General features: G+C 39.9%; 1 protein-coding gene across 1 annotated transcript in view; it reads right to left on the bottom strand.

Annotated features, from left to right (window-relative positions):
* The window catches only part of LOC144596333 (sodium channel and clathrin linker 1-like), a 60,484-nt gene that overhangs the window by 34,396 nt on the left and 3,394 nt on the right, over positions 1-22,694 (bottom strand). The window contains exons 2-12 of the mRNA XM_078404584.1: positions 18,512-18,608; positions 15,939-16,006; positions 14,861-14,913; positions 13,833-13,905; positions 13,680-13,735; positions 12,816-12,951; positions 11,614-11,736; positions 10,736-10,801; positions 8,261-8,331; positions 4,364-4,454; positions 1,172-1,263 (exon numbers count right to left, since the gene is read on the bottom strand). Coding sequence (XP_078260710.1) covers positions 1,172-1,263; positions 4,364-4,454; positions 8,261-8,331; positions 10,736-10,801; positions 11,614-11,736; positions 12,816-12,951; positions 13,680-13,735; positions 13,833-13,905; positions 14,861-14,913; positions 15,939-16,006; positions 18,512-18,548 — 866 coding nt within the window. The 5' untranslated portion in view covers positions 18,549-18,608. The remainder of the gene's footprint in view (positions 1-1,171; positions 1,264-4,363; positions 4,455-8,260; positions 8,332-10,735; positions 10,802-11,613; positions 11,737-12,815; positions 12,952-13,679; positions 13,736-13,832; positions 13,906-14,860; positions 14,914-15,938; positions 16,007-18,511; positions 18,609-22,694) is intronic.

The following is a 22,694-nucleotide window of genomic DNA, read 5'->3' on the forward strand; positions in this document are numbered from 1 at the left end:
GAATATCCTTCCTCAAATTTGGAGACCAAAACTGCACACAGTACTCCAGGTGCGGTCTCACCAGGGCCCGGTACAACTGTAGAAGGACCTCTTTGCTCCTATACTCAACTCCTCTTGTTATGAAGGCCAACATTCCATTGGCTTTCTTCACTGCCTGCTGTACCTGCATGCTTCCTTTCATTGACTGATGCACTAGGACACCCAGATTTCGTTGAACTCCCCCTCCTCCTAACTTGACACCATTCAGATAATAATCTGCCTTTCTATTCTTACTTCTTACTTCCAAAGTGAATAACCTCACACTTATCTACATTAAACTGCATCTGCCATGTATCCGCCCACTCACACAACCTGTCCAAGTCACCCTGCAGCCTTATTGCATCTTCCTCACAATTCACACTACCCCCCAGCTTAGTATCATCTGCAAATTTGCTAATGGTACTTTTAATCTCTTCGTCTAAGTCATTAATGTATATCGTAAATAGCTGGGGTCCCAGCACCGAACCTTGCGGTACCCCACTGGTCACTGCCTGCCATTCCGAAAGGGACCCATTTATCCCCACTCTTTGCTTTCTGTCTGTCAACCAATTTTCTATCCATGTCAGTACCCTACCCGATTTGGACACCCACATGCCTACAATTACTACCATGATTATGCAATATTTAATTAACTTGGTTTCTTTTTGACCCACTTTTCTATCATGAAGGGAAATGCATTGTATAATATTCTAAAAATGGCTTGGGTAACATTGACAGACACTGAAGCAAGTATTTGCAGTGGAAGGGAAAAGCAGTGTACAATTTCCCTAGACTAAATTTTGTATTAGTCTCGGTTAATAATCATAATCAGTAATAGCCATTGCTGTAGGAAGGAACTACAGATGCTGGTTTACACCAAAGATAGACACAAAATGCTGGAGTAACTCAGCGGGTTAGGCAGCATCTCTGGAGAGAAGCAATGGGTGACGTTTCGGATCGAGACCATTCCTCAGACTGGTGGCTGTCTGTTGCGTTTACTTTTGGAGAAAGATGCTGATTGAGAGCTGATGTTACTGTAAGTATAAAATATCTCATTCTTGGTATAACTTATAAATGAAAAATAATTATATCAGCATAAGATGCAATGTAAAAGAGAATGCAATATACTGCAGACATCAAGATTTTATAATACCTGGCTTCGCATTGGGTTATCGCAGATTGTAACTGTTGCAATCGTTTATCTGAAGCTTCCTCTCTCCCCAGTGCAGCTGCAGCATTCTGCTCCTACATGTAATGAAAAAAATGTGATTCCAAGATAAGCAAAATTATTCTTAACCAAAGTTTGTTTCTACATTAAATATGTTGTTGATGATAACAACCATGACATTCATTGCAGATAACAAAATGTAACGTTTCCTCTCTTAGTCTAACACCCAAAACTTCTCAAACAAGGGGTTTGCACAATAGCGCAGCGGTAGAGTTTCTGCGTTAATTTTAAGCACCAGAGACCCGGGTTCGATTCTGACAACGGGTACTGTCTCTACGGAGTTTGTACATTTTTCTTGTGACCGCATGGGTTTCCTCCCACATTTCAAAGACATGCAGGTTTGTAGGTTAATTGGCTTCTGTAAATTGTTCCCATTGGGTGTGTGAATTGTGGTCGGCGCAGATTTAGTGGGCCAATGGGCCTGCTTCCATGCTGTATCTCTAAACTAAACTACAATAAACTTAGTGACTGGCAACATTTTCTCTATCAGCTATCCATGCAACTATAAAGCTTGGATGGGAAATATGCCGCTTAGTCGTAGCAGATAACTGATATTCAATGATCTGAAATGTACTTTTTAAAAGTCACTAACAATTTTCAATAGCTTTGTTGGTTGTACTCTTGTTCATTGCTAAAAAGTCAAGTGTCATAATCAAACCTGCATAGAGGGTTTGAAGGGAATGTTTTATAGCAATGTTTAACACTGAATTAGGGTGTTTTATTGTTACAAACCAAGCTCGAAACTTGGCATAACCAAGTTAAAACATTTCCAGGCTATATGATTCTGATGAATGTTCAGTAACCCCAAATTATAATGTTTCTATTTCTGTTTCTACAAATTCTGCTTGAATGACTGAGTATTTCTTACACTATTTCTAGCAGTGCACTATTATTTTCTCTAGAGAATTTTGTGAAAGAGAAATACAGCATGGAAACAGGCCCTTCAGGCAATCAAGTCCGCACCGACCAACAATCACCCGTACACTAGTTCTGTCATACACGCTATGGACAATTTACAGAAACCAATTAATCTATAAACCTGTACATCTTTGGAATGTGGATGGAAACCGGAGCACCCAGAGAAAACCCACAAGGTTTGTACAAACTACGTACGGATAGCACCCGATGTCAGGATCGAACCTGGGACTCTGGCGCTGTAAGGTGAACATGCAATCTAATTTTAGAAATGGAGCAGATGGCTATTCTTCACCAGTGAATTTAGAAAGCTAGTCCTCCAGGCTATTCAATTAAATAGGGCCTTGTAACTGCACCCATCCTCACTCTGAGATAGTTATGCATGTAAACCTCCATCAGGGATCACAAACAACTATAAATAGCAACAAGGTTTTTATACCATTTGTGTAAATAATGACACAAGGTGAATATGTTCTTGTGTACACACTATTTTACCAGGAACAGCCAATACAGCATAATCCAAATAATTGGACAGCAACATGACTAGTCTTATCCTTCACAACATCAGCAGATCCTCAGCACATTGCAACACTTGGCATTTGCATTCCAAGACCTTTCCCCATTACAGGCAAATGTAATCATTGGGTTGAGGTTCAGCTTGAAACATTTTTCACCCCTCTCTGACGTTTTGCACATTACATCAGTACAGATGTATTAGAATTGGGTTGTCATGTAACAACTGTACAAGTCGTTGGTGGGACCACACTTGGAGTATCATGTGCAGTTCTGGTCGCCCAGCTATAGAAGGTTGTAAAGGATGCCAAAAATATTCCAAAGATTTACTGGGACTGAAACGGTTTAAGTTATAAGGAGAGGCTAGATAGCCTGGAACATTTTCCTCTGAAAAGGATCATTTGGCTAATTCCTCGAGAAGGCTGAAAAATTCATTTGGCCTCTTCAGCAGAAATTTCAAATAGGGCGAATACAAAGACCTTGTTTATCTGGTGAGAAGTTGGATCCTCTGTGTCATGCAAGGCTGATGTATTTACACCCTTGCTTACTAAGCTCAAAGTGGCTGTGCTCAGGATAAGACTGCATGCATTTATTTTTTAGAACATACATTTGATTTGGAAAGAGATGCAGTGCATTTTTTTTTCAAAGATCATCCTGAGCAGCAGTGTAACACAGTTCGGTGCCTTACTAGCAGTAGCCAGAGACACACAGTGAGGCAAGCATCAACTGACATTGGAATATCAGTAACTCAGTAAAAAATATCTTCTGATCAGTGCAAAACCTGCTGGTCTTCCAATGAAAGAAGCCATCTGTGATCAAATATTCTTAAGGGACCTACTGAAACCTGATGTGGCCATTGGGGCAGCACAGTAGCACAGCGGTAGAGTTGCTGCCTTACAACGCCAGAGACCCGGGTTCGATCCCGACTATGGGTGCTGTCTGTACAGAGTTTGTACGTTCTCCCTGTAACCATGTGGGTTTTCTCCAGGTGGTCCACTTTCTTCCGACACTCCAAAGACATACAGGTTTGTAGGTTAATTGACTTCGGTAAAAAATGTAAGTTGTCCCTAGTGTGTAGGATAGTGCTAGTATGGGGGTGATTGCTGGTCGACGTGGATTTGGTGGGCCGAAGGACCTGTTTCCATGCTGTATCTCTAAAGTTTAAAGTCACTGCACAGGCAATGTGGGGTAAGGTTTATGCCCTTCTGCCACCTCTTGTTGAATAGCTGGAATAGGTGTGTAATATATACATTTGGACTTTTTGCTCATGGAGGAATGCAGAAGAAAAATGTATGTCCAACTGAGGCAATTTAAACCTGGTATATTAATGGAACAGTCTACTGACATTCATAAGACATGACTTATGAATGTATTGTATCATATAATTGTAATTTTTAAATAGAAAATAATTTTTGAAACTCAAAAAGGTGGTCATGTATCCATTCTTTGATAACATAATGACTATGGTCCTGTTCAGCTACATCTGACAATTGGAGAATGAAATCACAAGCAATAGAGGGGGTGCTGCCTAAAATAAAGTTCTGGTTCTATGAAAACATCCACAGGTTAAACATAGCTTTGAATGAAATAGCATTTGCCTCCTTTCATCATAAAAATGTGTTTGCATGTGTTTCCTTATTCAATGACAACCCACAGATAGATGGATTATCCACTTATCTTGAAACATACATTTCTCTGCACATCTTCTTGCATGCTTTCCATCAGTTTATTCATTTCTTCCATTTTCATTGTTGCAGTTCGCAGGTCAATTTTTGCTTTCCTGTACAAAAAAAGACAATTTCGACAAATGTTTTGTACAAGAGAATGTAAATTACACTAATTAATCATCCGCTTCATTCATTTATAAACATAGGAACATAGAAAATAGGTGCAGGAGGGGGCCATTCAGCCCTTCGAGCCAGCACCGCCATTCATTGTGATCATGGCTGATCATCCACAATCAGTAACCCATGCCTGCCTTCTCCCCATATCCCTTGATTTCACTAGCCCCTAGAGCTCTATCTAACTCTCTCTTAAATCCATCCAGTGATTTGGCCTCCACTGCCCTCTGCGGCAGAGAATTCCACAAATTCACAACTCTCTGGGTGAAAAAGTTCCTTCTCACCTCAGTTTTAAATGGCCTCCCCTTTATTCTAAGACTGTGGTCCCTGGTTCTGGTCTCCCCCAACATTGGGAACATTTTTCCTGCATCTAACTTGTCCAGTCCTTCTCATCCTTCTAAACTCCAGTGAATACAAGCCTAGTCTTTTCGATCTTTCCTCATATGACAGTCCTGCCAACCCAGGAATCAATCTCGTGAACCTACGCTGCATTACCGCAATTATAAGGACGTCCTTCCTCAAATTAGGAGACCAAAATTGTACACAATACTCCAGATGTGGTCTAACCAGGGCCCTATACAACTGCAGAACCTCTTTACTCCTATACTGAAATCCTCTTGTTATGAAGGCCAACGTGCCATTAGCTTTCTTCACTGCCTGCTGTACCTGCATGCCAACTTTCAGTGACTGGTGTACAAGGACACCCAGGTCTCGCTGCACTTCCCCCTTACCTAACCTGACACCATTGAGATAATAATCTGCCTCCTTGTTTTTGCTGCCAAAGTGGATAACCTCACATTTATCTACATTATACTGCATCTGCCATGCATCTGCCCACTCACTCAACCTGTCCAGGTCACCCTGCAACCTCCTAACATCCTCTTCGCAGTTCACACTGCCACCCAGCTTTGTGTCATCTGAAATCTTGCTAGCATTACTTCGAATTCCATCATCCAAATCATTAATATATATGGTAAATAGTTGCGGCCCCAGCACCGAGCCTTGCGGCACTCCACTCGCCACTGCCTGCCATTCTGAAAAGGACCCGATTATTCCTACTCTTTGCTTCCTGTCTGCCAATCAATTCTCTATCCATGTCAACACTCTGCCCCCAATACCATGTGTTCTAATTTTGCTCACCAATCTCCCATGTGGGACTTATCAAAGGTTTTCTGAAAGTCTAGATACACTACATCCACTGGCTCCCCTTCTTTCATTTTACTTCTCACATCCTCAAAAAATTTGAGAAGATTAGTCAAGCATGATTTCCCTTTCATAAATCCATGCTGACTTGGACTTATCCTTTTACTGCTATCCAAATGCACCGTTACTACCTCTTTAATAATTGACTCCAGCATCTTCCCCACCACCGATGTCAGGCTAACTGGTCTGTAATTCCCCGTTTTCTCTCTCGCTCCTTTCTTGAAAAGTGGGATAACATTAGCTATCCTCCAATCTACAGGAACTGATCCTGAATCTATTGAACATTGGAAAATGATCACCAATGCGTCCACTATTTCTAGAGCCACCTCCCTTAGTACCCTGGGATGCACACCATCAGGCCCTGGGGATTTATCAATCTTCAGTCCCATCAGTCTACCCAATACTATTTCTCGCCTAATGCAAATTTCTTTCAGTTCCTCTATCCCCCTAGATCCACTGTCCTCTAGTACATCTGGGAGATTGTTTGTTTAATAACACACTTGCACCTGAACTTGTAGGGCCTGGCTCAAGAACCACTTCACACATAGCCAAAGCCAACATTCAGTAATGTATTGAAGAATATTGCTTTTCATTTGCTGAACACGTCAAACCCACATCTTGTCTCTGTATGGGTGGATGTAAATGTTCACCATAAAAAGAGGTACAAGTGTGCCAATTGTTAGTTTTTCAACTAGAAAACACCCTGGAAAAGGCAAATTCCTTGTATGCAATACATACTTGGCTATTAACATTTATTCAATTCAATTCAATCCAATCATTCAATCCCATTTTGTGGGAATTCACTTTTTATTGGGTGCCACATCTGCTCGCAAATATTCCTAATACTAAACTCAATCTTTGTAAAATTAAATATTTGGACAATTAAATACCTTATTCAGATTGATAAGGGGCAGCAACTTGTTCCCACAGCACAATATTGAAGTGACAGCATGTTATACTCTATCTGAAATTTATTGATGTTAGCAGAATTTAATTTCGGAAGCAGAGTACAACACAATTACACTATGTTTAGCAGAGAACCAAAATCTACCCAAAAATTGTTCTTGCACTTGAACGTCTTACTTCAATTTTTAAATCAAAGCTGATGATAAAAATAGCCATGCTATTGCATCTCAGCAGCATTACTGTAACTGTTTAGGTATGTTAGGTAGTGGTTTGGATGAGAGTGGTCATGGGTGTTGCGTAGTCAATTGTATCAGTTGGGAGTTGGCTGTTGGGGTGAGGTAAGAAGGTGGAGACTGGTGGGGTAATTAAGAATGTAATGTGTAAATGTGATGGTCAGTGGGTCGTTAGAAGCCACAGTACTGAAGTGGGATCAGAAAAATCTTGATGACAGACACTGCCTTCAGAAGGAATGGGGGAAGGAGTCTGAGATTACATCAACCACTTGTTGCAACTAACTTCCTTAGATTAGTTTACAAAATGAGATAAATTGGTATTGCAGTACTGCACTGTTCTATCCTATATATCATTTCAGGTCCTGGACTGTCAATAGAGTCTGAGTTTAACTTTTTAAAAGTTAAAAAATGTTTAATGATAATGTTTAATAATTGTAAATATATACATTGATTTTTAAATTTTTTATTTTTTTTTCAAAATGTTGATAGCTTTCAGAAGAATTCAAAGTGCATGACAAACTTGATATTTTACTATGAACCAGAATTAAAGCATTTCCCTCTGAGCTATTTGAAACGTCGTTTTGGGTGCTCATATGAAAGAAGAACATCAGGGAAGGCCCATTATCACACAGGCCCAGCACTGTTTTTGGATCAGATTGGCTCTGGGGAAGCAAGTAGGCAGACTGGATTCAGAAAACCTATCGGGGAGGTCAACAACAAGCACAGACAGCTCACTACTAACTGCAAATTCTGGACTAATATTTAGCCGATACCAAAAACAATATTTCATTGTTCCGATAAAATATATCAATTTGAAACATTGACTGTGTTTCTCTACTCACAGAAGATGTCTCACCCGTCACACATGTCTGATTAGATTTCAGATTAACGATCTTTTATCAGATCTATTCTGTATGATTTAATGATTAGAATATCCTATTATATTATAGGAAAAATAAATCAAACTCAAATGCACCACTGCATGCTTAATTTTGTTTAGAGATACAGCAAGGAAACAGGCCCTTCGGCCCATTGAGACCACACTGACCATCAATCACCCATACACTAGTTCTATGTCCTACACATTAGGGCAATTGATAGAGGCCAAGTAACCTATAAACCTGCATATCCTTGGAATGAGAGAGGAAACTGAGGCACCCAGAGAAAACCCATACGGTCACAGGGAGAACGTACATACTCCATATAGACAGCACCCGAGGTCACAACGAACCCGGGTCTCTGGCGTATAAGGCAGCACCTCTACCAGTATGCCACTGTGCTGCCCATGAGAAAGAGGTAGATCTGTAAATCAGTAAAATAATGGATATTCCTCTCAAATGTTAAATCATTTTACATAGAATACATTCACATTTTATTTTTGTAGGCATGTATAATACACAAACCTGAATTCTTTGTGGTTTTGCTCCAGTTCCAAATTCTGATCTGTCTCTGTTTTTATAAACTGTTGATTAGCCTGTTTAAAAGACAAAATGGTTTGTTCATTTAGGATAAATTGTACAATGATTCTATGCACAACCACCAGTCTGCCACTCAAATCAAGAAGAAACAATAACGTAACTACATATGTTATTTTAAAGTTGACAATTCAAATATTCTTAATATTGAATTCTACTTTTAAACACCATATGCATCACTGTCCTGCCACGTGCCGACAATTTGTCATCATTATCCAACTCAAATAATATTGGTCTTAAGTGTTTTGGTCTATATTTATTTTTTATTGCATACGAGAAATAATTGTGTAGGAAAGAACTGCAGATGCTGGTTTAAATCAAAGGTAGACACAAAATGCTGTAATAACTCAGCGGGTCAGGCAGCATGTCTGGAGAGAAGGAATGGGCGATGTTTCGGGTCGAAACCCTTCTTCAGTCTGACCCGCTAAGTTACTCCAGCATTTTTTGTGTCTACCTGAGAAATAATTGTGCTTACAATAAATCAAAATATTCAGATACATGTTGTGACTTTACATATATAGGATACATTAAATATTTCACAGGCAACAGAATAATTGCTTTGACAACAGTTATTGTTTTGCATGCAAATATGTTCCTCAACATGTTCAAGCAAAGTACAATACGATCAATGAACACTACATCCAGTTGGTAATAATGGTTCAGCTATGAACACTAATCAGGAAGACACTTCTAAAATACTTCTTTAAAAACATTCCAGGGCATCTTTGACATCATTAACTGCAGACTGATGAGAGACTTTATTTTAATGTCTTGTCTGAAAAATAACGTTTCCTCGGCATTTCTTTCATGCAGCAAAAAATATAAACAGAGGTTATCTATTCAACAAGACTTGACATGTTGCCTAACACTACCACAGTAGGATGGATCACCCAAAATATGGTCAAGGGGAATGATTGTTAACTGTTCCAAACATGAAAGAGGCGGGAAAGAAAATTCCACAGCCTGGGGTCTAGGCAGCTGAAGGTCCAGTCTTTGATGACAGGTGTGTAAGGCCTAAACTGGATGAAGGTAGGCAATGTAATGGAAGGAATATGAAGACATTTGACCAGATAGATGATAACCTAAAATCTGCAGCATACAGGCTGCAGGAGCCAATATACTTCAACAAATACAGTGATGAAATGTGATGTGTTAAAATATATGCAACAGATCTTTTGCTGAACACGCAAGGTGGAAATGGGAGGCAAACCAGGAGCACACAGGAGAGTATCTGTGGAGAGATGGAATGGGTGACGTTTCGGGTAGAAGGGATTGAAGATTTCTTCAATCTGAAGAAGGGTCTCGACCAGAAACGTCACCCATTCCTTCTCTCCAGAGGTGCTGCCTGTCCCGCTGAGTTACTCCAGCATTTTGTGTCTATCTTTGATTTAAACCCGCATTTGCAGTTCCTTCCTACACAGAACACAGGAGAGATTGGCTGAGCCCAGAAAAGCATGGATGAACAACAGATAGGCTGACACAGGTCAAGAGACAAACAACAGACACAAGGAACTGCAAATGCTGGAATCGCGAGAAAAAAATAACCAAATTGCTCGGGGAACTCTAAGGGGGTTAAGTAGCATCTATGGAGGGAATGGACAGATGACATTTTGGGTCGGGACCCTTCTTCAGACTGATGGAGTCAGATGGTTGGGGTAGGCTGGTAAAGAGAGGTGGGATGGGACAAAGCCTGGCAAGTGATAGATAGGAGATGCAAGTATGGAGGAGGAGATATAGGCAGTCTAGGTGATGGAGAGGACATGGGATATACATTCAGTTAAGTAGTTGAAGATATGAATAGTCTGACTCAGTCGAGATAAAGCTACAATGGGAGGTGGGATCTGTTGCTAGGGAATGGTGACCTAAAACAATGCCTCTGGTCTTCTAAATGATTAGTTGGAAGATATTTCCCTAACATGGCAACACAGAGGAAGTGGATGGGTGAAAACTGCAATGTTTTCAAATATCTGCGACTGTTCCAGACCGCACCTCAAAGTATGAAAAGATGGTGGTCGTGACCATCCAAAATGTTATCTGTCCAATTCCCTCCTTAGATGCTGCCTGACTCGCTATGTTCCTCCAGCAATCTGTATTTTGCTCAATATTGCAACATCTGCAGTCTCTTTTGACTCCATTATTGAATTTGGTCCCTGGAAGTTTTCAATATTGACTAAAGTAATAATTTTACCATTGGGCCAAGCAGAAAATTTGAGAAAAATAATTTATTGTCATAAATCTATTAAATTGATAGATAAGATACATTGATCCTCAAGCTCGCTGAACACAATTCAAATGTGTATTAGATCAAAATCTTTTCACGGAATTATTTTCCAAAGAGTTCTTTGTATTAAATCACAGATTGGGTTGGATATGACATGAGGATTTTACTTGTGTTTGTCTTACCATTTTTAATTTTTGATTAGCGATTTGAAGCTGATGAATAAGTTGTTGAAACTGAGCCAACTGATCCTGAAACAAAAATACCATAAGAAGTTATGCTCTTGCTGGTAGTGCTCAGAAGTAAGCAATTTATTAACTTGTTGACATATCTTTAAAATTAATTCTTTTATTTGGGAATTTACGTTTATTTAAATGAAAAAAAACCCTTCTCTACATTTCATCAGAAACAAGATAGTTTTGAGATACAGCATGGAAACAGGCCATTCAGCCCACCAAGTCCACGCCAACCATTGATCACCCATTCTCACTAATTCTATGTTTTCCCATTTCTCATGCACTCCCTACACACTAGGGGTAATTTACAGAGACCAATTCACCTACAAACCCAAACATCTTTGGGATGTGGGATGAAACAAGGGGCCACAGTTTAAGAATAAGGGGCCACAGTTTAAGAATAAGGGGTAGGCCATTTAGAACGGAGATGAGGAAGAACTTTTTCAGTCAGAGAGTGGTGAAGGTGTGGAATTCTCTGCCTCAGAAGGCAGTGGAGGCCAGTTCGTTGGATGCTTTCAAGAGAGAGCTGGATAGAGCTCTTAAGGATAGCGGAATGAGGGGGTATGGGGAGAAGGCAGGAACGGGGTACTGATTGAGAGTGATCAGCCATGATCGCATTGAATGGCGGTGCTGGCTCGAAGGGCTGAATGGCCTACTCCTGCACCTATTGTCTATTGTCTAAACCGGAGCACCTGGGGGAATGTGCAAACTCCACACAGAGGTTATGATCGAACCCGATCCCTGGTGCAGCTCTACCAGCTGCGCGACTGTGCCGCCACTAGTTCATCCAACTCTTATGAAATAATAAAATGCTGAGGAAATCATACAGTCTGTTGCTGTTGGTCAAAATCATGATCTTGAGTTGCTGACACGTGATCTTGGTACATCTGCTGCATTTGCTCCAAAGTTTGCGAAACTGATTGCCATAACTCCAAGGCTAGGTCTTTTTCCTAGAATACAAGAGAGGCCTATTATGAAAGTAATTTTCCATTATCAAGTAAATTTAGAATGAAATTAATTATGGACTAAATCCCATGGCATATGACTTACATTAGGCAAAATGCATCGAGAGTGAAAAAAAAAAAATTGTAGACCTTTTGCAGTTCCTTGTTTCTTCATTCAGATCTAATATTTTCTCAAAGCCCCTTTGCTTAATTCACTAGTTTTACTGCTGATCATTAAAGTACAGCTATGACATGACTGTTGAAAATGAGCTCTTTAACTCTACAAAATGGTAAAATACGCCACTAAAAATGTACAAACATGAGCAATAGTTGCTGAGGAGAAGCAAAAAGAACAGAAAAAAAATTCTGGAAATACTCATCTCATTTGGTGCTTGTGCATCGAATTGGGTATAAATTAGCTGTTATGTTTTGCTACGTAATAGCAGCAATACCTCAAAACTAACTGACTGTTAATATTTTAGGTCTTCTTATTGCTAAGATAAGATGTTTAAATATGAACATTTTTTTTCCTTTGAGGTACCCGAAGAAATGTGAGCGGCACAAGCTTATTATTCCTCAGTACCAAAAGTGTGAATAAATGGATGAACAGTCAGATTTTAGATCAATTGTGGATGTATCTGACAAAATCAATGCAAAAAAAAGTTTAAACATTTCTGAAGCCCAAGAACAACTAACCTACACTGTAGAGTGGTATATATATTTACTGATATCCTGCTTAAAATGTAATTATGGCGAGGCCATGAAAATAAAATTCTGCCAATAGTCAGAATACAAAACTACAAATTAAATTGAAAGTTAAAACTTTATCCAATTGATTTTGATAATACTGGTAAATTGTGGGATAGTGCCAGAAAGATAATAATGAAAGGTGTCAAGACTATTGCAAAACACAACCGGTTTATCAAACTAATCGAAGCATTACTGAATCCAGTCCTCACGGCACTCTACGGTTTTCAGATGATTATATCTAAATACAATTAACTCCTTTCAAAATTGTCATGATAATGGGTTTTTTCTTTTTTTGAAAGTTAAGTAGGTCCATCTCTTTGTTACTAATTGCTTACTTTTTTAGCAAGTTGCAATTGCTCCTTCAGGTTATTCACCACTGCTCCTTCTGCAATGTCAACATCACCAATTCTTGCACTAGAAGGTAGAGATTCCAATTGTTTTTCAACGCTCTCCTGTAATTCTGCATGCAATCTGGAGCAGAGACAATTTAGAGGACGAGTTAGAAAGTAGTGTCTTACTTAGCTATTTCTTTAAATGTGAAATATCTTTGAACAGTGAAATTGTAGCCAAGAAAAATATAGGTCTAAGTTCAGATCTATTCACTACAATCTCGTGCTCAATGATTTGCATAGATAACAGCACTACTCTGAATGAATTGCAGGTGACAATATAATAATGAAATGGTCTGACGTTCAATCTACAGTTTATGCTGAGTTGATTGATGTTGCCCACATACCGAGTAGATAAGTGACATATTAGGTCCAGTTTAGAGAATGAGAAAATGGTTTCAGCTTGTGAACAATGCTAGAAAATGCAATTGTAAACATCAGCAACATGAGCGAGATATCCTTAACTATTAAATGGAGCTTCTCGCTTTCAAACCTGATAATTCATATCAAAACTCTTTGAATGGCAGTCATTGGCTGGATGCAAGCACTTCCATAGAACCAAACTGGATAATTAGTCTGTGTTTGAAGGGAAGCAATACAACTGAAAATGTGGTCTGACCAGCCCGTGTTTGTTGAAATCTGTGTCTCGGGGATCAACCCATGCATTTATCTCATCTCACAAATTCTTAGAAAAAGCAAATCAATAATGCCAAGGTAATTTTACAGCACAATTTAAAGTCTGCCCTAATTTAAAGTTCAACTATATTTAACTTGGCAATAATTCTAAACTGAAAAGTTGGGTAATCTCACCTTTCATTTTCTCTTACAACAACTTCAAGCTTTAATTTGATCTCATTCATATGAATCTATGTTAAAATGTAAAAGAAAATATGTTGCTGGAAAGAAGATGTATAAACTTTAAGAAATTCCTCAAATTATAAAACAAAGTAAGGTGTAGGTTACCTGGTGATAATTCAACTGCTCATTCACTTTTTGCATCTGTTTGTCATATTCTGCTATGAGAGGTGCCATAAGGCTGTTAGAGAAAAGGAAAGGAAATTCAATTAAAGATAAATAAAATTATGTACTTAGAAACTCAGCAACTTCAAATAATATAAATCATGGAACTTAATCAATGTTCTTTTACTTAATATAAATAATGAGAATTGTACTATGGTGGCATTGTGGTACAGCAGTAGAGTTGCTGCCCTACAGTTCCAGAGACCCCGGTTCGATCCTGACTATGGACGTTGGCTATATGGAGTTTGTACATTCTCTCCATGAACTTTTTTCCCCCGGGCGCTTCGATTTCCTCACACACTCCAAAGATATACAGGTTTGAAGGTTAATTGGCTGTGGTAAAATTGTATATTGCCCGTTGTATAGGATAGTGGTAGTGTACAAGGACCACTGGTTGGCGCTCACTCCGTGGGCTGAAGGACCTATTTCCGCATTGTATCTCTAAAAACGACTAAATTGTCGGCAGTTATGAAGGCTTTAATATAATGTTTCCCTTTCATTGAAAAGCTCTGTTCTCTTTATCTGTACATTGTCTCTGCATCACAAATCAGTCCCGAGTAGGTTTAACAGCAAGGCAATGGAAATGATCACATTACTCAAATTAACTTGAGATAGTATGAAACAAACATTTTTACCTTTTGATCTTTGTATGTTAAAAACAATCTGAATCACTCAACATTTATCATTTTCAATACAGATAATTAAAGTTTGAAAAACATGTTCACACAGACGGTGATGGGTATATGGAACGAAAGGTTGTTGAGGCAGGTACTTTAACAACATTTAAAAGATATTTGGACAGGTGAGATTAGTGAAGATGGTGCATCTTCGTCAGCATGGGCGAGTTGGGCCGATGGGCCTGTTTCCATGCTGTATGAACCTTTGTTTGCAACAACAATAAACATAAAATCATGTGAGTGAGAACTAATGTGAACATTATCATCAACAAAATTTAGCAAGGTGACCCTTACCATTTGTCCATGAGCCAAGGTGCTGGAGGATCATGCTCTTTTAAATGCTTCACCTAAATCAACAGAGAAAACAACTAATATGCAACCTTTTTAAAGCATCTTTTCTATTACATAGCAAGCCTTCCCCAGTAGGACTCAAGAAGTCCCAGTTCTGATTTAAATGTTCAATTTCCGATTGAAAATAATAGCAGATTTGTTTATTATAAATCAACCTTTACTCAGCCATTTCTTCCGAACTTAAGCTCATAGAGATACATCACATAAACAAGCCCTTTGACCTATTGGGTCCAACCCAACCATCAAAGACCCATTTACACTCATCCTAAACTAGTTTAGCAGCCACAGGGAGAATGGGTGAATTTTGCACAGGTAGCACCAAAGCTCAGGATTAAACCCTGGTTGTTGGAGCTGTCAGACAGCATCTCTATTGGTTGTGCCACTATGCTATCCACTGAGCTGAAGCTGAGTCTCAGTTTGCTGATTTCACTCAAAGGAATATGGAGTTCTGAAAGTTGAACAGAACACACTTGTGGCTAAAGATTGCAAATTAGAAACTGAAGTGAACTCTCTTCAGATTAACAGAGTAAAAATTATGTCTGACTGTATGTAAAGTACACAATGGATCAAGGGAGACATTTGGTTAAAGTGGACAAAGTAGATCAGCCCAAGATGTAAGATGATCCTCAAGCCTGGGTGAGGGGCCTTGTTGAAACCTGGTTGAAACTGGATTATACCAGTCTCTGTGACCTGTTGCAAATAAAGTGACCTTAAGTGAACCCTTGCCTGGATACTGCCCAGCAACAACTCCTCAGACTCTAAGGGTGGGAAAATGTAAGGAAGGGGTTGAATAAAAAGCGATGTATGCTTTGTATCCAAGAGCATTCATTCTAGGACATGAGAGCATCTGTCCTGGGACCTGTGTAAACCAAGTTGGCCAATTTGAAATAAAGAGGTGGTTCTGAAAGTAAATCCTGGACTCCACATGAAATTTTCCCCATCTATAATGTATGATTCAGCTACAACATGTAAGGCTATAAGAAAACATTTGGGAAATATAATAATTTTGAAGACACTGTACCTCATTAATAGCAGAACTGGGCAGCTGCATTGCTTGGTTCTGAGCGAGCACAGCATTTAACCGTTGCACTTTAAGACAAAATTGAACACAATACAACATTCAAAATTCAATTTTTTATTCTATGTTCTGCAAAAAAGCATCTTCCTATTAAAATGCAATGAACGAGATGTCAAATGCTGTTTATAGTTGTGAAAACCCTGTGAGAAGATTTTTCTAACATTATGAAGATGGGGAATAGAAACTAGGAATTTTAACTAGAAGGCATTTTACTAATAAATCCAATCGGGAATTCAGGAAAATCCTCATCACCTACATAGGCGAGAATGCGGAGCTAACTACCATAGGATTATGAACTGAAAACAGTCTAGATAGATTTAAGGGAAACTCAGGTAAGTACACAAAGAAAAAAGAATAAAAGGATTTTGTGGACAAGAGGGAGAAGGAGAAGGATCATATGGAACATAAACACAGTTCTACATTACATCGCAAGTTGTTGTCGTTAATCCCTCCTCTGGAGACATGAGGCAGTTCAGCAAACAAAGTTGTGCTGCTCCATTTAACTCTGTATGTACAGCAAGCACATTGCATATCCGTTTACATGGCATTCTGTCAGATCTCTATCCACTTGGCTACGCACCATTCTCTGGTTCATCTTAACCACCATAGATATACCCCTATGAAATTAGATTAGTCAGAAGAAACTACAAAACTGTAAATCTATCCTCAAATAAACAATCTGTTTATAAAAAGAAATATAATTTAAAAAAAATAATATTTTCCTATCCGCTGGTAATATCTAGCTGAACTATTTCCCCCATTAGAATTTACCTTTAATGCTTAACCTCATCCAAACTAGAAAGGCAGGAGGAGTGGGAACCAGAGCAGCAGGTCAGCAAAGGAAATGGCTAAAATAAAAGCGGGTAAACCATTCAAGTCTCAAAGGAAGACTATGGGGTTAATGAAGGGCTGAAGTATGTTTACTTCAATGCAAGGCGTATTGTGGATAAAGCCAATAAATTTAGAGAATGGATCAGTGCATGGAATAATGATGTTGTGGCAATTACAGAAACTCGGTTGTGAGAGGGACACGACTGGAAGCTCAACGTACCTGGGTTTCGATATTTTAGACATAACAGAGAAGGGGGTAAAAGAGGCATAGGGGTTGCTTTGATATTCAAGGAGAAGGTCATGGGAGTACTCCAAGAAGACAAAATGGAGGGTACGTCTCGCCTTTCTCCTTTATCGTTACTTTTTTGCATATCTTTCATTCATATGTTATATTTCTCTCTATATCACTGTCTATATCTCTCATTTCCCTTTCCCTGGATTCTCAGTCTCAAGAAACGTCACCTATTCCTTTTCGCCAGAGATGCTGTGTGACCTGCTGAGTTACTCCAGCTTTTTGTGTCTATCTACAGCGACATTATGGGTTGAGCTCCCAAATAAGAAAGGAGCAATTACTCTAATGGGATTATATTACAGGCCATCCAATACGCAGTGGGAGATGGAGGATCAGATATGTAGAGAGATTACAGAAGGATGCAAGGATTACAGAAGGATGCAATGTAACCACAGAGTTGTTGTAGTGGGTGACTTTAACTTCCCCAATATTGACTGGGACTTCCTCAGGGCAAGAGAATTGGATGGGGCAGAATTTGTTAGGTGGAAGATGTCAATCCTGCCAATCCAAGAGGGACTCCTTAAATAGTATGTGGATAGTACGACTCGCAAGGGACCATACTGGACCTTGTTTTGGGAAACGAGCCTGGCCAGGTGACTGGTGTTGAGGTGGAAGAAGCATTTGGGGATAGTGATCAAAAGTTTTAAGATTGTTCTGAATAGAGACAGGCCTGGATGTCGATGGAAGTTACTTAATTGGGGCACAGCAGATTACAATGTCATTAGGCAAGAGTCAGGGAGGGTAAATTGGGATCAATTGTTATTGGGTATGTCCACCAATGACATGTGGGAATCGTTTAAAAGCCATGCAGGATCGACATGTTCCTGTAAGAAGGGATAAGGATGATAGAAGAATATAAAATTATGAGAGACATAAATAAGATAGACAGTCTGAACCTTTATCCCAGAGTATAAATATCCAACACTAGAGAGCAGAGCAAAAAGGTGAGGGGGAAAAAATTAATGGATGTGCCGGACAAGTTTTTTTTTACTCAGAGGGTGGTGGGGGCCTGGAATGCATTGCTAGGGGTGATGGTGGAGGCAAATAAAATAGTGGCGTGTAAGAAACTTTTAGATGGGTACGTAGGTTTGCAGGAAATGGAGCGATATAGATCACTTGCAGGCAGATAAGATCAGCTAGGCAACACGATGGGCACAAACATTGTGGGCCGAAGGGCCCGTTGCTGTGCTGTACTGTTCTATGTTCTTATGGAAGGTCTGAAATATTAAGGAAAATATAAACATGTATTGTCTTCACAAATGATTTGCTTAGTAACTCTTGTTCCATTTATTCTTTTCAATTAGGAACTGTGCCTTAAGCTTGATGTTCTTTTAGCGCTTAAGTTAACATCACTTAACAGCTCTGAACTGCTCCACTGCTCAGCAAAACTTACCTTGATCTCTCAGAAAGTCTACTTCAGGAGTATCCATGCTCTTGGTTTTGTAAATCGCAAACTAAAGAGCCAAACCGTGGATGTCTCCAGCTAAAGTCTGAAAAAGATTTCGGGTTTCTAAATTGAAAATAATAATACCTATAGGTTTTTCATGATTGATAAATGTAGGACAAAAACAAAATATTCATCACATTGAGTGTTAGCTGTTCGTTCACTCCCTTTGATATCTCTGGCAGTATTTTTTCATTCACATTTATCCAATTCTCTTTTTAAATCATCTGCAGATAATTCATCCCAAATCCTACCACTCATTATATGCAAAATAAATCTATCATCTCTGATTCTATCGATCTTAAAGTTATATCCTCTGATTATGAACCTTCAGCGATTAGAAATACTTCTTCCTGAAATGTAACTTCTCATGAAAAAAAAGTTTAAATTTGACAATTGGCGCTATTAAGTCTATTTATAAATATTAGCTTCAAAGAAATGGATTCAGTCATCACGACACAACATTTTCCTCATCAATTACTTCTTCTAAATCTGCAATTTAGTAAAATCTATACTTCTGAAATTCATCTCCACCAAATGCAGCAAGGTAATTATGCATTCAGTGCCAATTTCTGCTCGTCTATTTTTGATTACACAAGTTACAACAAAGAGTCTACATCTCCCTCTACTGGAAATGCACTGGAATCAAAGTTTCCAGATGTCAGACCTTAAAAGAATCCCTCATGGTTTCAGAATGTTATTTCACTGCAGAGACAATTCCATACGAGTAATAAAACTTTAATATATTTACAATATATTCAGATTATAAATTTCTGAGAGAAATATCACTTTCCAGAGTTTTCATCAAATTACTGGGAAAAACATTCAAAATGTATCTTATTTTAAATAAGATTCCAGCATCTCAAGTTTATTTTATCTCTTGTACACCCAAAAACTATGACGATGTTAGAATTAATGACATGTGTTAAAATAGATTTTGAAAATACATAATACACAAAATCCTGGAGTAACTCAGCGGGTCAGGCAGCATCTCTGGAGGACATGGATAGGTGACGTTTTAGGTCGGGACTCTTCTTCAGACTCATGACCCAATCTGAAATGTCACCTGTACATATCGTCAGAGATGCTGCTTGACCTGCTGAGTTACTCCAGCACTTGCTGTCTTTTTTGTAAATCAGTATCTGCAGTTCCTTGTTTGTACCTTAAATTACACATTTTTAGGAGACGGCTAAAAGGCAAACCTGAAAAAGTTGTTAATTTGTGTTATTCTTAGTGCCACAACCTAACGAGTATAAAAACTGCAAGATTTCAATGTGTCTGGAAAAATAGTGCAAAGGGCCAACTGCAGAGCAGAAGTAACTTGGGCAACTCATGTATTTTCTATGTGAACAGAACCAAATTGCAACATGGTATTATGATCATAAACCAACAATGAGGACCTAACTCAAACAAGGACAGAAATGAGACCGATTAGTAAGGGAAAAAGGGGAATATAACGAGTGTCAGCAATGATCAAGAAGTAATGGGGTACTGAACGAGAACTTTACACCTGTCTGCAATGGAAATTGCAGTCAATATTTTAAATAAAGAAGGTATGTAAAGATGTAATAAAATTAGATTAAAAATTGCTTTAAAAGTAGGCAGTGCAGAGTAAAAACATCCTATGGCACTGTTATGTGTTTTAAATTACCGAGAAAGATAAATTGGAAATGGCAGATTGACTCTAGTTGCAACTCTTCAGTTCTCCTTAATGATGGAAATCAAACAGTTATAAATATTCAAAACAACGGGATAATGGACAAACCCATTAACTATTGTTTTGTCATTCTATTAAAATTGGTTGGCATCTTTAAAGAACATAACTACTGGACAGAATTATTACTTGCAAATATTGGATTATGAATAACACACTGTATAGATTTGTCAAACAAAAAAATTACCTGACAAGCCTTTATGATGAAATTGCAGGAAGTATTGACGAAGGTCATGTAGTATATATATATATATAAACATGATAATTGATAAAGCCTCATGAGTCAATTTTGCTAAAAGGTGCATGGTTTTAAGATGCAGAGACAGCATATTTAAAACAAATCTAATATTAACTCAGCTTCCCTTTCCACATGTGCTTTCTGACCTGCTGAATGTATTTGAAGGTATCACAAAATGCTGGAGTAACTCAGCAGGTCAGGCAGCATCTCTGGAGAGAATGGGTGACGTTTCAGGTCGAGACCCTTCTTCAGACTGATGTCGGGGGGGGGGGGGGGCAGCACAAAGAAAGGAGACGGGAAGACACTGGGAGAACTGGGAAGGGGAGGGGAAAATAGGGACAGAGGAGCTATCTAAAGTTAGAGAAGTCAATGTTCATACCGCTGGGCTGTAAGCTGCCCAAGTGAAATATGAGGTGCTGTTCCTCCAATTTGCGGTGGTCCTCACTATGACACTGGAGGAGCCATGACAGAAAGGTCAGTGGGAGTGGGAGGGGAAGTTGAAGTGCTCAACCACCAGGTTGGTTAAGGCGGACTGAGTGAAGGTGTTGAGCGAAACGATCGCCTAAGGTCTCGCCGATGTTGAGAAGTTGACATCTGGAACAGCGGATGCAATAGATGAGGTTGGAGTAGGTGCAGGTGAACGTCTGCCTCACCTGGAAAGACTGTTTGGGTCCTTGGATGGAGTTAAGGGGGGAGGTAACGGGACAGGTGATGCATCTCCTGCGGTTGCTGGGGAAAGTGCCTGGGGAGGGGGTGGTTTGAGTAGGAAGGGACAAGTGGACCAGGGAGTTACGGGGGGAACGGTCTCTGCGGAAAGCAGAAAGGGGAGGAGTTGGGAAGATGTGGCCAGTGGTGGGATCCCGTTGGAGGTGATGGAAATGTTGGAGGATAATTTGTTGGATACGTTGGCTGATGGGGTGGAAGGTGAGGACAACGGGGACTGTCCTTGTTACAAATGGGGGGAGGGGGAACAAGAGCGGAGCTGCGGGATATAGAGGAGGCCCTAGTGAGAGCCTCATCTGTAATGGAGATGGGGAAGCCCCGTTTCCTAAAGAATGAGGACATCTCTGATGCCCTAGTGTGAGACACCTCATCCTGGGCGCAGATGCGGCGTAGACGGAGGAATTGGGAGTAGGGGATAGATATTTTGCAGCAGACAGGATGGGAAGAAGTGTAGTCCAGATAGCTGTGGGAGTCAGTGGGTTTGTAGTAGATGTCAGTCACTAGTCTGTCTCCTGTGATGGAGATGGTGAGATCCAGAAAAGGTAGGGAGATGTCAGAGATGGTCCTAGTATATTTAAGAGCAGGTGGCGAAATGTATGAAGTCAGTAAGTTCTGCATGGGTACAAGAGGTAGCACCAATGCCGTCATCAATGTAGCGGAGGTAGAGTTTGGGGATGGGGCCATTGTACGTCTGGAACAGGGATTGTTTGACAAAGAGGCAGGCATAGCCAGGGCCCATGCGAGTGCCCATAGCTACGCCTCCGGTTTGGAGGAAGTGGGAGGAGTCAAAGGAGAAGTTGTTGAGTTGTTGAGGTTCTCACCCTCGACTCCATCCAAGAACCCTTTCCAGGTGAGGTAGAGGTTCACCTGCACCTCCTCCAACCTCATCTATTGTATCCGCTGTTCCAGATGTCAACTTCTCTACATCGGCGAAACCAAATGCAGGCTAGGCGATCGTTTCGCTCAACACCTTCACTCAGTCCGCCTTAACCAACCTGGTGGCCGAGCACTTCAACTCCCCGTCCCACTCCCAGTTTGACCTTTCTGTCATGGGCCCCCTCCAGTGTCATAGTGAGGCCCACTGCAAATTGGAGGAACAGCACCTCATATTTCACTTGGGCAGCTTACAGCCCAGTGGTATGAACATTGACTTCTCTAACGATAGATAGTTCCTCTGACCCTCTCTTCCCCTCCCCTTCCCAGTTCTGCCACTGTCTTCCTATCTCCACCTATATCTTCTTTGTCGTCCCCCCCGACAAAGAAGGGTCTCGACCCAAAACGTCACCCATTCCTTCTCTCCAGAGATGCTGCCTGACCCGCTGAGTTACTCCAGCATTTTGTGATACCTTCGATTTGTATCAGCATCTGCAGTTATTTTCCTGCTGCCCTGCTGAATGTATTCAGTATTTTCTGTTAAACAGCATTGCTGCAGAAGGATCTTGGGGTCAAAAGTCCAT

This window comes from Rhinoraja longicauda, chromosome 1, assembly GCF_053455715.1.
Source record: "Rhinoraja longicauda isolate Sanriku21f chromosome 1, sRhiLon1.1, whole genome shotgun sequence".
NCBI lineage: Eukaryota > Metazoa > Chordata > Chondrichthyes > Rajiformes > Arhynchobatidae > Rhinoraja > Rhinoraja longicauda.